Source organism: Montipora capricornis, chromosome 13, assembly GCF_036669925.1.
Source record: "Montipora capricornis isolate CH-2021 chromosome 13, ASM3666992v2, whole genome shotgun sequence".
Lineage (NCBI taxonomy): Eukaryota > Metazoa > Cnidaria > Anthozoa > Scleractinia > Acroporidae > Montipora > Montipora capricornis.
In genome coordinates this window covers 22,184,520-22,202,981 of record NC_090895.1, presented here as the reverse complement: position 1 = coordinate 22,202,981, position 18,462 = coordinate 22,184,520, and the positions used below count along the sequence as shown (strand labels likewise).

The 18,462-nt window shown below is 38.8% G+C and overlaps 1 protein-coding gene across 5 annotated transcripts in view; it reads right to left on the bottom strand.

Moving 5' to 3' along the window:
• The window catches only part of LOC138030095 (proto-oncogene tyrosine-protein kinase receptor Ret-like), a 55,082-nt gene extending 36,979 nt beyond the window's left edge, over positions 1-18,103 (bottom strand). For 4 of the 5 annotated variants that reach the window (XM_068877955.1, XM_068877958.1, XM_068877956.1 and 1 more), the window contains exons 1-3: positions 17,880-18,103; positions 8,044-8,430; positions 270-518 (exon numbers count right to left, since the gene is read on the bottom strand). In XM_068877955.1, coding sequence (XP_068734056.1) covers positions 270-518; positions 8,044-8,430; positions 17,880-17,928 — 685 coding nt within the window. In that variant the 5' untranslated portion in view covers positions 17,929-18,103. Of the gene's footprint in view, positions 1-269; positions 519-3,593; positions 3,921-8,043; positions 8,431-17,879 lie in introns of those variants that run through there. The other variant, XM_068877959.1, reaches the window with a different exon arrangement.
• Between the last annotated feature and the right edge of the window lie 359 nt (positions 18,104-18,462).

The window sequence follows — 18,462 nt, the reverse complement described above, 5'->3', positions numbered from 1 at the left end:
GAGTGGGTTGGAAGCGTAGAGAGAGAGAACTGAAAATTCATCGTCTTTTGCTAACGTCTTCCACAGAACCTTGAATTTGGTCATTTCACGTCGTCATTTAGGAGATGACGGCAAAAAAATGTACCAAAATGTAAAACGCACGTGAAGAGCGCGCAGAGCCATTGTTTTTGCTCACTAAATGACCTATTGTTTTGTAGCGTCGTCGTTGCCGTCGGCGTTGTCGTTTCGTAAGCTCCCTAATTATCTTCCTGAATGACTATGTCACTCACACAGAACATTAATAAAGACATCTTTTGTCAAAGGATTCCCAACACCATTATCAGCGGTACATCGGTAGTGTCCTGCATCCTTTTTACCAGCGATGTTGAAAGGCATGGTGACTGCAGTGTTATCAGAGAGTCTTGTCCAGGTTATCATTGGTTTTGGTTTTCCATCCGCTGAACAATTCAAAGTCAATTTAGCAGGTGCTGTTACCATTTGGTTGCTTGAGATGACAATATTACTTGGAGATCTAGAAACTACCAAAAAATTGAAGAAACCCGGTTTATGCAATTATAAGTATATTTTTGAACCAATTTTATATACAGTTTTGTCAGAAAATTCTTTGATTAGGAACGAATTCTCGTTTACCACAAAGTTGTCTTGTCACATTAGTCAAAGCTCCGTTTTTCATCTATCTCCAGTCCAAAGTAAAAAAAAAATCAAGATAATTCTCCTTAAATGGTAAAGCTTGTGAGCTTGAAAGCTCCCCGTTTGTACAACATTTAACCAAACACCTGAAAGAAGACAATCAGTTACTGACAAAACGAGGCCGATTTCAGTGAAATCGGAACCACGGAAGATACACGAATTTTGCTGCCCAGCCCGCAACACACATGCTATCCCTGCAGGAAAACTTTAAGCTACTCCCGCGCTTTAACCAATGGTTCTTAGGTCGCACCGTTGCTAAAAAAAAAAATAATAATCCAATTCTTTTACCATTTCGAAAGAGAAAATGCAGGAAGATTAAAGAAAAGAAAATAAAGGAAAGTAAATGAAAAATCCCAAGATCTCACTTAAAATGCTCATCACCAATTTTTTTTTTTTTTGTTTAACTGAAAAAAAAACCCTCCGCTGAAAATAATTCTTGAAAATAAGCCCGTTTTTTACACTTCCAGGCGTTTTTTCCCGAGGCTTAAGCCGCTTTTACACGTTGAAACTTTTAGCCAAAACTTGTGTGCAACGGCGCTGCGAAACAGTGAAGTTTCAGGAGGCACTGCACCGTGTAACACGGTCGATTTCGTGAAACCTTTTTGAACCTCTGTTGCGAGACAAGTTTCACGAAAAGTAGAACCGCTTTCTACTCTTGTAAAGCCGCTTTTACACGTTGAAACTTTCAGCTGAAACTTGCAATTGTGTGTTCGGCACTGAAAAAAATGTTTCAGCAGGCGTTGCACCGTGTAACCTAAAGGTCGAAACTTCTTCGGGAACGTCGAAACTGGACTCGAAATGTTATTTACATGGCCTTAGCCAGTTTCTGATTGGCTCACGCAGCGTAGCGTAACAAAACCGAACGAGACCAGTTTCTCGAAGTAGTGTTACACGGTGAAACTCATGTTTTTTATTACCACTACGACTGCTGAGACCGTTGCAGAAGTAGAAAGCGCTTCTACTTTTTGCCAAGAGCCATAATGGCTCTTGTTTTCGCGAAATGTGTCTCGCAACGGAAGTTCAAAAATTAAAAAGTTTCACGAAACCGACCATGTTACAGGGTGAAATGCCTCCTGAAGAAACTTGTTTCGCAGCGCCGTTGCACACAAGTTTCAACTTGTAACAGCGGCTAATAATATAGATATTCTGATTGGCCGCAAGCAGTACAGTTCAAGTGTAACACAGTGCGAAAAGTGTAATACCAGTGCAAATTACACATCGAAATTCTGGATTATGATTGGCTAATAAACAACAGGGTTTGGTCAGAACCAATGAAATCTTTTGTTTGGCGCAATTTATGGCACAATTTTTCCCTTATTGCGTGATACACATGCTTTTCTTCTGCTTAAAAAACCATAACGATTACAATTTTCTCAAATTTGATTGGTGCATTAACTGCTTTATTTTTCACTAATTATTGTGTAGGGTTGAAATACGACAGTGGAATCGGACAGTTGGCTGCAACCGGATACCTGAAATCGGACAGTTACATTAGCCAATCATATTAAGTGCCCTCAGCTTAATCCACCAATCACATTCTTTATCACAATAACAAAAGCAACAGCCTAACTGGGGATTTTCCAAAATGGACAAATTTGTAATTTGAGCGATTTTGAAGGATTTTTAGTTCGTTTAGGAACAGTAAACGGCGAACCAAAACCCGCTTTTGAGGCAAAAGGACGAGCAAATACCACAGGTACGGTAATTCAACGTTTATTTAACATTGACTGATATACAGACTTAGCGATATATCGTTATAGGTGAAGCAAACGGTACATCCAGTAACTTTACTATAAAATAACAATCGTTTACACACATATATTGTGTGGGCCACCGGTGGTCACGTGCACAAACAGCTTGCACATCTTAGTCAATACCGGGAACGTCTGACCCCAACATTGGCTTAATAAGAAACAAAATCATTTCAACCATAGGTTGCATGATATAAAATCAAGATTTCCAGAACAACTTCCGAAAATATTAAAGTGAAAAATTCAAACATGTAGCTCACTCAGTACAAACACAGACTTCAGCAAATGAATTTGATTATCACTGACAAGACGCTCTTTAATTAAAGCGTTTACTCGGAATACCATGTTGCGCAGAAGTAGGATGATACATTTGGAGGAGTTAGAAACAAACTGCAAGGATTGATTAGACTAAAGCGATGTTCAGATTTGCTAAGTACGGAACAAAAGAAGTAAATGTTTCTGCAACCAACTGAAATCTGTAGGGCTCATGACAACGGATAACGTATCGGTGAACATCGCTTAATGTTTACAAATAAAATCAATAGGTCACCAAGCAAAAAATGATAGTTTGATTTATTACAGGTTGTTGGATCGGAAATAACGTGAATCTACGCAATTCAGGGGTGACGTACAAAGTGAAACCAGTGGGCCAAAGGAGAGTGAAACATTAGCGTAGCGAAAGAGAAAACTTGAGAAAACCATTCCTGTAGGTAATGAACGCTATATTAAAGGCAAAGGTTCATTTGCTTTATTTTCACGTGTCACGCCTCAGTTTAAAGGTTCCATTTTGTTTCTTTCATTGCGAGAATTTCTTTCATTTACATTTCTTGTAGTTTAGGTTTCTGTTTTATATGGTGGCACTCCCCAAAACATCTGTCTCATCAAAGTTATGATCGGAATTTCTTTAGCATTTAGTGATTAGTTTATTGAGAACATTGTGTTTCAGTTTAACGTTCGAATATTGTCAATTAAATCACCGCTAATCAAAGTGGGTTCTCTGTGATACCTTTGGCCTTATTCGACCAATAAGACAACCGCTATCCAGCTAATCGCGACGCGTTGTCTGGCTTGTGACTCCGCGCCTTTCAACAGACGCCGTAGCGGCGCTACATGTAATTAATGTGGCTAAGTAAAATTTAGCCCTCCTCTTACCAGCTGCACTGGCACTGAACTAGCAGCAAAGTTTCAAAATTAACAGTGTTATGAATAATGCGGTGACCTCCCTCTATAGGTAGTTAACATGGAGACCGTGAAAGAATCAAAAGTTGGCATCCGCGGATGATGATTGTACAAAGAACAAAGAACAGCTGAAAGAAAAAGAAATTTCAGGCATTTCCAACATATTGCTGCTGGGAGTTCTGTAATGACGATTTCATCATGTTGTCAACATGCAAGATTTAGATTAACTATCTTATTCATAACATTTCCAGAAGACTGAATCCAGCAATTTCAATCTTTAGCCACTATTAAGCTTTCACTCAGACCATGGACTTGAGTTTCTAAATCTGCGAACGTCATTAAAAGTTTCACACTGAAACCCCAACACAGCTCCCATCGCTTTGGTTGCCCCACCGCATGCTATAAATCCAGATTTTCATAAAACTCTGTAAGAATTGAGGCTGTTTGAAGTCTCGCGCGCGCAGAAATCCCCTCCATGCAACGACAATCAACACTACGGCTGTACTTTTTTTATTATCGAAAAACGCAGTTTCGTTAAAGAGGGAGGTGAAATGTATTGCTCCAAGGGATCAAGTGAATTGCTTTCAGTCAATGAAACCACCGCCTCGTAATTCTATTGTCCGTTTTGCGGCTCCGAGCAAAGTCAACCGATACCTCTTCCGTATGATATAGGTATTCCGAGTAATTACCCAATAACTCAATTTATTTTGACACGTATGGCTAATACACCAATTAACAAAGATAGAGATAACGTGGATTTTGCAACAATTATTGGGTTCACACTAGTAGCTAAGTCTGTCTTAGCCTAAGTCAAGCCAAGTCACCCTAAGTCGGCTTAAGCGTTCAGACATATTTAGAAGACAAATTCTTTCCGAGCAAAGCTGTCATCATGAACAATAAAAGTAACAGATAAGGTAACTAACATCATAAATGTGGTGAGGTAATCACGATCCATTTTAGCGAAGAAGTTGAGATAAAAATGAGACCGAGAAGCTGTAAAATCGCTGTAATTGCGACTGTTGTCTGTTTATTAAATTTACAAAGGTTGGTCAGCCAAATAACGTTACAAAACCTTATGTTCCTTCGTGCAAGAATGATGGAAGATTTTGTCCAAGAGAGTGAAAGCCTGCTTTTTCTGACCGCCCTACTTTGGAGCATTCACCGAAGACAAGGTAATTTTCGGCAAATAAGAAGAAGAGCGTGGTGGCCAAGACCGCAGAGCTGGCTTGATGTAATGCTAGCATCACCTCGGCTGAATGTTCTTTGGAAACCAAACTTTCGAATGGAACGTGAAACGTTTGACGTGCTTTGCCGAATTCTATCTGATAAAACCCACGATTTTGAATTTTTTTTGCTATCAGGTTTCTTAAGTCAGCCTTAAGTCATGTTTGAAACAGACTTATGCTTAAGTCGTTTGAGTTTGCCGACACTAAGACAGAAATCACGCCTCTGTGACTTACCGGTTCACACCTGTCATTTTGACTAAGTCGACTTAAGAGATTACTAAGTCAGACTTAGTGGTTTAATGTGAAGCCAACAAATTTAACGTTTCAGTCAGCTTATCCCAATATCACTGAGGTGTAAAAATTTCTTATTTAGCATCGCTTTTTTGTTCGACATGTTTACCCTTTACGAGATTTTAGGTTCGTGTGTTCACAAGTTTGTTTTGCATCTGGAAGATGTTTATATTTTCACTTACAACCTCTCCCTAGGGGTTATCGCGCATAACGTTAACCAATGACATCCCCGCGTCCTAATTCTATTATGCTTTTTCCTGCACTTCCGGTTTTCAAACACATTTTAAAACTCGGTGTACCTATAGATCGTTTTCACTGTCACGCAATAAAAAAATAAATCGAAAACCATCCAGTGGAAAAAGTCAAGAATTCGTGATGCACTTCTCCAAGTTTTAGGCCTGTGCGTTTCCCCAAACTTCAGATATTCGTCGAAATGTTTCCCAGAAATTTACAGAGCCCAGTATGAAAACGCCATGTTGGTGTACATCTGTGGTGCACCAATATGGCGGCCAGAAAATAGTGTCAACATCTGTTGCTTACTTTGGTTATCTAGGCGAGTGATCATCTGCACTGAACAAACAGCTATTTACCTAAGCACTTTTCCTAATGCTTTAAATTCTAAAAAGGCTCAAAACCATGAGATAAATATATATTTCTCAATAAACTCGATCGTCGCGTCGTGTCACGCACCGCCATAACTCAGAAATTCAAAATGCTCTGGTTTCCAAACGAAGCACGCTATTGAGCTTTAAAATTGCAAATGGATACAAATTTACCACCTCTTATGCCTGTTGAGGATAAAAAACTTTCGTGGCTCTTTAGTTTTGGATTTTAGAAAATGATGACATCACGTGAAAACGATCCATAGTTATTATCCCTTTGGGCATCCCGAGTAATGATTATCGAACTCCGGTGATCCCGAACTGACTTCCGTGGCTCAGGTATTCATTCGGATATCCGCAAGTTGCCATTGTCACTTTATCACGGTTCAACTTCTCAGTCTTCCACTGGTGTTTTTTTACCGTCTACATGGCGAATTCGCGGCCGTTATATCAATAACGATTAAATTACCAAAACTACCTACTAGCAATAAATATACATATTCAAGGAAAGAGAAATAATAGCACTATCCATATCATACTAATCCAGCATTAAATTCGAACGCATGCCTCCGATTGCGAGGGATTCAATACAAGCTCGAGACACACGACAATCAAATGGAGGTTTCGTATCATACGAAATGCAATGCATGCCATTCGACTGAGAGTCGAATAGGCCTTATTCACGATAGCCGCCATGTTGGTTTTCAAATTGTCATGCAAATTAGCCACGTGTTATGCTGGGGGGCAAACACTGGAAAAAAAATGCCAATTGCGGAAAATCGGGTCGTCGAATTATTGAAATAAACTTGCTGAAAGTGCATTTTAGAATTTAGAAGTAAGTACCTTTTATAATAATTTTATATCTTTTGATTGCCTTTGACATTTTGACTTTCTGCTTCGGTATCTGCTCATTTTTCACCAAAAAGAACATCGAAGTAACTTGTGTAATCATTCTATTTACTACTTACATTCAATGAACGTGAAACAAATTATCTGTGTGGCTAAGATGTTTGTTATAACCTGTCGAACTTGTGTTGTTTGCCCCCTCAGAAGTGTGTCGCGAATTTACATGATAATAGCAAATCCAACATGGGGGCCACCGTGAATAAGGTCTATTGTGCAACAACAAAAGAACAGAGTAGAGGTTCAGGAGAATAATTTAAATTTTCCTTTGTTTTGAACAAAACAAAATGCTAATTATTCCCCTGGGCCTCGACTCTCTTCTTTTGTTGCTGTATAATAGACCTTTTTGCAGATACGGCGGCTATTCACGTTCCATGTGAATTGTAAATATCATCCCAGGGGATTAAGTAATGATATGCAAATGAGTATATATAATAGGAAACATTAGCACGCTTTGTTCCATTCACTTCACTGTGTCCGACAAGAAGGGCGTTTGGTGACCCATCCGCCCTCCCGAGCGAGTAAATCGGGTTCCAGCTTACCTACATTCAATTCAGTCTGTCTTGGGCTTGTCCCAGGTCAGATTGATTTCCCATACCTTATTATATAATGTCATGAATAACAATACCCAGGGATGAACATTATATATACTATTGGATTTCTATTGCTTCGAAATGCTCACGGGGCAAATTAATATGTATATGCCCCCTGTGCATCCCATAATAGCTATTTAAAACCATAGAAATCAATATGGCAGCAGTATCTGCAAAAAGGTCTATTCGAAAATAGCCTAATAAAAAGAGTATTTTCGGATTCCTGTGCTGTTTTGACCTAGCGAAGCGGTATATCGAACTCCTGGGCTGTTGACGTAGTAGTGACAAAGTAAGTTCTCTTTTGTGATAAAAGACAATGTATGAAACGAAGCTACACTACAAGAACAAGAAGAACATTTCACTAACATTTGACTACCAAAAAAGAGGCCCCACTAGGGATGGGGAGGGGGGTCCTAGTATCCCGTATCCCATTAAGTTTTGGCCCAAATATCCCGTATCCCGTTAATTCCTGTGGTTTGTATCCCTATAATGCCAGTCGCTACTGATGACGTCATTGTGCGCGATATGTTTGGGCACTAGATAGTGTAAAACATTTTTCTTGGGCGTTTTGTTCTCTGGAGCGGCCGATATTGGTAGATATTGCGAATACTTGACGGCAAAATACAAATAACTGCATTTGTAAGTATCGTTTACCCTTTTTGTGCCTTCTATATTGACCAAGAAACCCATTTATTGCTTTAAAAGATGATGAATGTAGATTCCAATCAAATACAAATTTGAAATAATATTATCCTCCATTAACTTTATAATAATTAAAGAATTACACAAACAGTACACATATGCTTACCAATAACATCCACTTGATTTTTGCTCTTAAATCTTACAAGGCCTCCTTGCTGGCTCTGTACTGCAACTTCGCAAGCAAATATGCCATTCACCTCAGTTGTAACATCAAAGATAATCAGAGTGATTCTTTCAGAAGGAATCCAGTTGATGGCATATTTGTCTCTAAAATTATCTGATATTTGCAACCGTCCTCCAATGCTGGTGTCATTGAATGTTAAACCTAAGGCAAGAAAGGTTAAATCTGATAAAGTGAATTGCCAGGTAAGCGACGCATTAATGGTTCCTTCAAGAAGGCTAGTGCTGCTCAGGTGTTCCTCTGGGTCACCTACTGCTGGAGTTGATATGGTCTGGGTTGGAGGAGGCACCTTCCATTCTATACTGGCACAATCTAAAAATAAAAATATATATGCACTTTTGGTTAAGCAGAGACAGACGTACTAGAGCAGTACCTGTCCATTGACCACGTTATGCAAAATAATATTTGTACATGTATACATATACAGAGAAAGCTGTTCACTTTAATAGAAGTAAATTGAAAATATAAAAAACCTTAGTAAGCCCAGTCGAAATGTGCCGGCAGCCGGCTAATTGGTCGCCTACGACACAATATCTGCTTTGTTGAGGTGAAAGAATCTGAAAGTGATCTTTACATCATACGAAACCTCTAAAATAATTCTGAAACTACACGTTGTTATGATAACTACTGATGACGCAGTTGATCATGTTTAGCAAACAATTGTTAAATCCGATGAAAAACTGAATTGCCAGTTAAGGAGTGATATTGCACAAAACCAATCATAGATTGAAAGGCAGTGCCGGCCAAGTAGAGATCCACTAACATAGTCGCGGATGAGGTAATGGAAGTACTGATAGTAGATATCAGCTAGGAAAGCACCTTGAAAGAAAGTTCGCATATAATAATAATAATAATAATAATAATAATAATAATAATAATAATAATAATAATAATAATTTGTGTAACGTCACTAGATACTATAAGAACTCCGGTCGTAGATGTCATTGGTCAACTTATTCGTGATGTTATTGGTCGACTGTCAGTTAAGCCTAGACAGTCGAGACAGCCTACACAAATCACCTGACTCTGAAGATGATTTCCGCTCAGGTTGTCGAAACGTCAGTCAGTGTCATCTCAAACAGTCCTTCTCAGGACTACACTCACCCGGACGATCGTACTTTACTTAATTATAATAAAAATAATAATAATAATAGTATTTTACGAGAAAGCCTACATCTCCCGAAAGTGGTTTACAGAAGGGTCCTCAGTTAAGATTGAACCATAATAATACTAAAATAAAACAACTATCGATATAAAAGAATAGAATTAAAAGGCCCAGGTTCACCCTACATTTCGTGCCCTGGAACAATTTTCTGATAATATGAAGATCCATAACAAAAACAAACGCTCGAAAAACCTGTCGGTTGAAGGTGGGCCGATTTATAGAAGGAAAATAAAAGAAATGAAATACCTTGGTAAGTACTTAGCTAAAACTATAAAGGATTAAAAGTTGGCTTTGGACAAGCCACTCTTAAATGCAGCTAAAGCGGGTGTTTGTCGAAGAGTAATGTGTACGGTATTTCACACATCAGAGTTGTCCAATGACTTGATGTTCTAGAAGCAAGCGATTTACGGATGTTAGGTATATACCAAAAAACGAGGGCGAGTGCTTCATCGGGGTATCCAGACACCGAAAAAACAGATGAAAGCACGAGCCGAAGGCCGAGTGCTTTTGTTGTTGCAATTTGAAATACGAAGCACGCATTTTTGTTGTAGAGCGTTTTCACTCACGTGACCTGCAGCCATATTGGATTACTAAAACAAAAGAAAGTATTTGCATAAAATTAGAGTTCAATTCCCGGAGGATTAGTTTGGTACACCATCATGGCCGCCGTGACGTCATGTGAAAACGCTCTTTAGCTTTTAAGTGTTTACACTGCTTTGGTAATTAGGGGGTATTGCTTCAGGGCCCAAATTTCCCATGAGATTATATGAATAATATAAATTAATTTTTGTTTGCTGTAAGTCATGAGGGAGTGAATGGCCGAGTCTTTTGCTGCGAATACAGTAAGCCGTTTTCTTTTTCCAAAAACTGGGGAAGACGAATGAAACTTTTTAGAAGAGCGTATTCAGGCTAAGTCAACAGCTTACAAATGGGCGAATGGCAGATAAATAGACAAGTTACAGTTCCAACCAAGTTCAGCCGTTGACTACCGATTTGGCAAATATGGATGCTAAAACACAGATTTAGCTGTTCTAAGTTGCAACGGTAAACCGTTCCAGAGTTGTAATACCTGTAGATATCCAACATAGTTACTCCGAGTTATTTGTCTTTATTTCTCAAATTCTGAAACTTACATGTGCTGGCTAGATCAGAATATATATACACACACACACACTGCTCATGCGCATCCTCTCATTAACATAAGTGCATTTCATGACAGAGTATAGGTGCAGAAGCAACAAAAGCACGGTCACCAAAGGTTGTTAAAGTTAAAGTCCGGGTATGACAGCAGTATTCCATTGTCAGACTGAAGGCTATATCGAGCTAGAGTTTGAAGGCTTGACTCTAACAAGATCACGGGGCCAATCCATGAATAGCTTTAAAAGTTAAAGGTAGAATCTCAAAATTACACGAAATAAAACAGGAACCAATGTAACTGAAGGACCACTGGAGTAATATGACAACATTTGCCGTGCATGACTACAAGCCTTGCAGGAGTGTTTTGAACTCTACAATTGGTACTTAGGCAGAACTTATATAACTAGTGTTTCTAATAGATAGTAATGCTGCGGTACATTTCGTTGAAAGTGACAACATTGATAACCATAGCAACGATGTATTGAAAGTCAGCTGTGGGACCTATTTTAGTTTGTTGGGGGAAAGAAAGTATCGTCAATATGCCGAAATTTAACCCGGAGACGGTATCATGAAGTGGACAAAATGTAAACGAAAAGAAAATACAAAATTCTAGCTGATCAGCCACTGATCTGATATTCGCACGATGTAAAGTGAGAAAGCAAAACACTACAAACTCCCCTTGCACCAGACACCAGATCACGGGAATCGAAAGATCCCTCAGATGTATAAATTGAATGCAGAAAGAAACGAAATTGTAACTAAAAATCTGTCCTGGTACTGATCAACAAATAATCAGTGCTACTGCTTGAAGCACATGGCACGCTTACGCTTCGATTGCATGAATCTCAACACATTTGAAAATAGTGGTGTTTTACGGTTTCATCGTAGTTTTTCCAATCATTCTACAAGTTTGGGTAAGGGCAATCATGATTACTTCAATCGAGGAGGAATAACCGCGCCAAACGATGAAATACGAAGGTCAGAAGTAAGCGAACCGAATGTAACTTAAAATCTCTCTGCATTCACAGAACGGTCACATACTGGAACGAAAGCCATACACGATGCAAAATGAGGAAGCAAAACAACACCACTTATCCATTTCGTTTCCTTCATACGGTCAGATTTTAACTCTTCCCGTTTCTTACTATTCATTTGGTCATGTAATCCTGCATATGCCATTCAATCCAGATCAAGTACATCTAAATTACCGTGCAACATCAGTGGTTGTTAATTACGTTATTAAAGACTAACAAACTTCATCATTGCAGAATGTTACATTTTTAAAAACGGTGGCCACAATTTGCCGTACAAATTGGCCTTTCGTTTCCTTTTGTTTCTGTTTTCGACTAGTACACTACCGTGTCCGCCATGATCAAACCGTCTACTCACAACGCCCTTTACATATAAAGTACTGATTTGTTCTCTCCCCGCTGCAACATCAATTGCCTTGTGGAAAAGCTGCTCCGTTTGTAAATGGCCATCTCTCTACCTGGGCTCTGGACACATTCCAATTCCGCGTATTATTATACATTGTAGTCACCATCTGTCTTCTCATTGGCTAAAAGCCTACAGTTAATTCTGGGAAACAGCGCAACCTACAGAGTAGTGAATAATCTGTGGGTTGCGCGCGCAATGCAAGATTTCCAATAGCAATGTGTTTGAAAATAAAATGTGATCGCTGCGATAATGCGTTCGTCGTTATTTTCTTCAAAACAATGTATAAGCCTTCGGCTTCGGCTGATAACACTTACCTCGACCTTGATTATTCCGGATATACATACATACATACATACATACATACATACATACATACATACATAAACGTTATTTAAGTGTCAAGGTATTTAGCTAAAAAAGCTAATTGTGGACACTATAAATAAATAAAATGAATATAATATGACTAAATAAAGTATATGTAAAATTATTAAAAATATATTCTTAAAATAGCATTAATATATAAGAATAACATCAATATATAAAATTATTACAGACAAACAGTAGGACAAGCAGGAAAACATACAAAGACAAACAAATAGATAGACAAAACAGACCATCACATAGACCCAATATAGGCCAAACATATAAGCAGCAGTAAAATATAGATACAAAATTCAGAAAGTTAAAAGTCAAGAAAATTTAAATTAGACGAATTAAAATAGAGGATAGGGGAGCACCCTCCCAATACACCAGTCAGCCACACAGCAAAAGCCACTATGCCTAACCACCACTGTAAGATGAGCATGCACAGCAGCCACACGTGCCGTCCAGCAAGCCCAGCACATTGAGAGCACGCACCCCTCTCCTGAATGCCTGAAGACTGGTCTTACTGCGTAGTTCCCGGCTTATCTTGCCCCATATGTGTGGGCCTAAATATCTGATACTGTGCTTGCCATACTTAACAGTATTATATCTTGGAACAGGAAAATCACTTCGTAAGTTATAGTGCTTACCTTGCTGAAAAAACTAGTGAATTCTTAACCTTATACATTAAAATTAGTATATCTTGTAACCGTCTGTTCTCAAGACTAGAGAGTCTTCCCTTCTCTAGGAGTTCCTCATACGTAGCATTCCTATCATTATATACAGCACGTAATGCCCGTTCTTGTACTCTTTCTAATTTTCTTGCATCAGATGCCTTGCAAAAATGCCACACTATGTGACAATATGTTAAGTTAGGTAAAATTGCTGATTACAATTGTAACTTGGCTTCTCTGGGAATCACATTTCTAAGACGTACTAGAACACCAACTTTCCTACTTGCTATTTTGCATATATCACTTGGCATTCGCAAAATTTCTCTTCTCTCGAGTGGGGTCCAGAAGAAGGTCCATTTTAGAGTTTAAATTACCGCAAGCAAAATTGAACATCTTCCTTCGCCTCGGCAGCATTTCTACCATTTAATAAACTAGTTTACTTAGAGGCTGTTTATTTAAATTTTACGTTATTCGTGGCGCAGTGCATTCTGGTTAAATGCAACGAACTCTAGTCAAAAGGAATGCATTCTGGTAAAAAGTAGTGAATTCGAGAATTCGTCGCAGCTAACATATATTAGCTCGCTCTTTAGCAACAAAAGTCTATTCGGCTACCTTCAAAAGAGTGAACAAGAGTCGCAGCTACATCAATTGATAGATATTTCCTGATGCGTCTAATGTTATGTAACATAAGATTAGGCGCATCAGGACCATGCTCCCAGATTCCGCACAATACCCACTTTGATGAAAACACAACTCCCTATATTTCAGTGTCGAGATGCTATTACTATAAATTCGGTTTTGTCGTCATTAGCATAAGTTTGTCAGAGCACATCCAATGCTTGAAGTCCCTAATACAGGTTTCCGTTGATCTAACTGCGGCATCTTGACTAGAAGGACAACTTGGATTAAAAGATAAATAAAGCTGGGAGTCATCTGCATAACAAAGCAATTTTGGAGGATGACGACTGACAATATCAAAGATTTTGCTTGAATATATGTTAAACAAAAGGGTGCCTAAGCAAGAGCCCTGTTGACTCCGCCCTGGAGAAGGCCGTAACGAAGACGAAATATTTGCTCCCTGATGAACAGATATTCGTTGTGTTCTTCCAGCTAGACAAGAGCCAAAGTTCCATTTAATCCCAGCCTTGATCTTAAACGTGACAGCAAGATACTTTTCGATACTTGAGTCGACAGTGTCAAAGGCGGCGCTTAAATCTAACAGAACAAGTAAATAATAATAACAATAATAATAATAATAATAATAATAATAATAATAATAATAATAATAATAATAATAATAATAATAATAATAATAATATTTATACAGGATAACCCCTCCAGTGTAATAAGCACTGGTACCAAAGGGAGTCCTGTTATTAAAATACTTAAGTAAAAATACAAAAATTCTAAAAGATAAAAAACACTAAGAAAACTGTTACATGGCCGATATCAATAAAATTGAGATGTACATCTACAAGAAATCATCTAATTGAGGAAAAAGAATTTCGTGTTCCTTGAGAATTCAATAAAGGATTCCTTTGATTTAATGGCGACCTCAAGGTTGACTTTTGGAAAATGAATGTCATTACAGCGTCTAGTCGTAAATGTGTGTACAGAAGTATTTAAGTTAAAATAATTATTCAGATAAGGCGGTACTGAACCATCAAGGCATTTTCTAGCTAACAAGACAATATGAAGTTTTCGTCTATTCATCAAGGGTACTGGACCCAAAGTAGCATTAAGCTCTTTAGTATCGAAACGAGAATTTGGAAAAATTAGCTTCGCAGCTCTATGCTGTAAGCTCTTGAGTACATCAGAGTTAACTTTACCTCAGCCGTGCCAGGCCACATCACAGTAATCAAAAATAGGTAAAATCATCGCCTGTTAAAGGCGTTCAGCAGCAGCCATGGGAATAGAAATTTTCAAACGCCTAAAAACACCCAATTTCCTCGAGACCTTATTGACCACGTGCTCAATATGGTTTTGAAAACTCAAGTGCTGATCAATCACAACGCCAAGGTATTTGAAAGACTCAGATTTTGTCAAAGAAGATCCATTGCAGGATAAGCTTACTATCCTCCCGCTTAAGCCGTTGGTGTGAGCCATAAATTACATATTCAGTCTTCCTCATATTCAGAAAAAGCTTTTTTTCTTGCATCCACGAAGAAATACGGTTGATATCATTGTTAAGGCTTGCTTCTAACTCAATAGCAGTTTTAGCGGTAAAAAACAACACTGTATCGTCTGCATAAAGCAGAACTTGCGAGAAGCAGATGCAGGAGGGAATGTCGTTTATGTACAACATAAAGAGCAGGGGCCCCAAAATTGACCCCTGAGCGACGCCAGAAGCTATATCCAGAGGCGAGGAGAGAGCTTTGTCGACCTCTACGCGTTGGGAACAGCCTATCAAATAGCTAGAAAACCAAAGAAGAGTCGTGTTACATATGCTATATCTCTGTAGCTTGTTTAGAAGGATATGGTGGTCTATCGTGTCGAAGGTCTTCTTCAGGGCCCGGTTGTTCGAAAGCCGATTAACCTAATCCAGGATTAGCGTAAACTTTTGTTTCATGTTTTCAACTTTTTATTGCAAGTTTCTTTGCTTATTTTTGTTTTACAAGATTGACTTCTAATGTAACGTTTTGCCGAATATCAGCGTTGAACAGCATTTGGGAGTAGAGAAATAAACTCCTTGGTTAATTTTTAATCTGGGATAGACGTTAATCGGCTTTTGAACAACCGGGCCCAGGTCAATGAAGACCGCCCCAGTGAGAAGACCATTATCCATATTTCTACGGATTTCATCCACAAAAAAGGTGACAGCTGTTTCAGTGGAGAAATTCTTCCCGAAGCCAGATTGACAGGACGACAAGAGATTGTTAGCGTGTAAATAACTAAACAATTGATGATATACGACTTTCTCGGCGATTTTGGAAATTACTGGGAGAATAGAAATGGGGCGATAGTTATCCATTTCTTCACTGTTACCGGACTTGAATAACGGAACAACTCTTGAAGTCTTCCAGTCATCCGGCACCACTCCAGATGAAAAGGAAAGGTTAATTATGTGAGTCAAGCACTCCGAAATAACCGGGGCTCCGTCCCTCAGCAAGCGTGCAGGAATGTTATCTAATCCAGTAGCTTAATTTGCTCACTTTTAGCTTTCTCAACAAATTGTAAACAACATTTGGTATGCTGTCTGTTCATATGTACAAGAATGTCATTGTGAACTTTTATTAAAGCTGTTTCCGTGCTCTGGAATTTCCTAAAAGCGGACTGGAACAAAGGGTACAAATTATTCTTGGCCAAATGCGATCGAATCTGATCCGCAACAACGGTCTCCGCGACCTTGGAAATATAACAGATTACTTACAGGACGTAGATTTTTAAAGTTAGTCGAATCAGATCCACACTTCTTAAATAGAGGTGTTACTATTGCCTCTTTCGATACTTTAAGGAAATAACCAGACTGCAAGAATGGGTTAATAATTAACGTAATTGCAGGTCAAAGCTCATCCATACACTCAACAACCAATGAGGTGGGAATTGGATCCAATCAGTAAACAAGATTTCCTTGAAGATCGCATAATAATATCCCATTCATCATTCGTTGACAGCGATTTAAAGGTGGTAAATAAAATAGCGGCAAGATTGGCCTCCACTTCTTGTGTTGGCACATTAGAATTTGCCTTTCCCAGTTTAGAGTGAATGCTTGTCGCCTTCTCAATGAAGAACTTGCCTATTAGAGAGTTAAAGTGCTGGCGGACAAATGGAAAAATAGGACCACTAGGTGCCGGTTCTTATTCTTAAAGTCCCTATGCAACAATTACGGTACATTGAATTGCGTTGCGTAAACAAGAGAGGAGGTCTATTAACTATAAGGAATCTCTCTGTGTGGAACATATGACCAAGACCTTAAATATCGACACAAGACATTTCAGTATTGCTTCACCACGATGTAATGCTTAAAACACATATAGCCCTTTATTTTTCTTTTAAAGCGTGAAATGTCAATCCAAATGGACGTGAAACTAAAGCGAAACGAAAGGGTTTGATCCCCTAATCCTCACCACTCTTTTTCTTGAGTCGCTCTCGACTTCAACAAGAGAAAAACCTGTACGTAGCTTTACCAGTTGTCATTTGAGCACTTTAAACAACTCCGAAATCATATTGGAAGGTAATCTGCTTCATTACCAAACACATCCGTAGAGACCCATGATCAGCCCATCGGAACAGAACGTAGTAATGAACGGTAAACTTGGAACTGGTTTATATGAGACGGGAGAAACATTACCACTAACCGGCCTGGTTTTCCCCGTGGTTTCGTTCCCCACCCCTTCCCCCTTACATACTGACTCCTAATGGGACTCCCAGAATGCACCAACCATAGCTTCACCAGTACTCCACTGAAAGAAAAAACGTGACTCTGATTTAACATCCGCTAATCTGTCGCGTGACACATACACTGATACAGCACGATATTCCGCTCAAAATTACATCCTTTACGGTGTTTAGCATAGATATTTCACAAAATCACGCCGCACTTAAGACTGAAAAAAAAAACATTAAAAAATCGAATGTTGAACGTAGTTAATGGGGTACACTTCTTACTTCCGTATGGAATCAAGCAAGTAAATTATCATTGAGGATAACATCTTGACAGAGAAAAAAAAACTGTGACTTACCTTTCTGGATTACTAAGTTTGCTGATGCTATATAATCTACTTGCGACAATGCGCTGCACATCCATAATCGAAAGGAACGAAAAGGATTACATAATTAAGAAAACTTCGTCGAGCGAGGGTAAACAAAGCCCTCCGCAAATTTACTTTAGGTTGTGGGCCGATGCAATTCTGTTCCTCACTAATTAAGGGCAAGGAAGATTCGAGTCTCGCCTACCATGTGAAGGTCTTTCTATACAAGGTGCCAACCTTTATTGACACCTTTTACCGAAAAACAATCCATCTTTTACCAAACTGATTTCTTACCTGATAAATTGAAATTGAAAGCAAGCAATACGATTAGAGCACCAAGCATTGTCGGCTTGAGATGTAGACGTTCAGTGGGGTAACTTCTGTCAATGCTCCTATCAATGTTTATGCAGCAAAACAATATACCAATGTCGATGGACAAAAAATATTACGCTTATCATCAAGGCAATACTTATACGTTGACATATTTTTCATGGCTCGATGACAAGCTGAATATCGAAAGACTCGACACCCTCTCACGTTTACATGACGGAGATCACAAAGAACTCTGCAAGGGACCAGTGGGTTCCGATTTGCTTGTTGGTCCCGTACTACTCATGAGAAAACAAAGGACAAACCGCAGGAAAAAAGCGGGCTCAAAACGAGAAATTGATTGGGGAATTAAAGCGCGAATAAAACGACAACATTCCATAACAATGCGTCATGTGAGACTTTACACAGTTATTTGTTAATAATTAATGTCTTACAGATCATTACCCAAATCACCCTGACCACTTAAGCGAACCAGCTTTGGCGTTAGCGGGGCCGATTCGGCGACATTTTTTCATCCTTTTTCTTTAGCATTCGTTTTAAGAAGAAC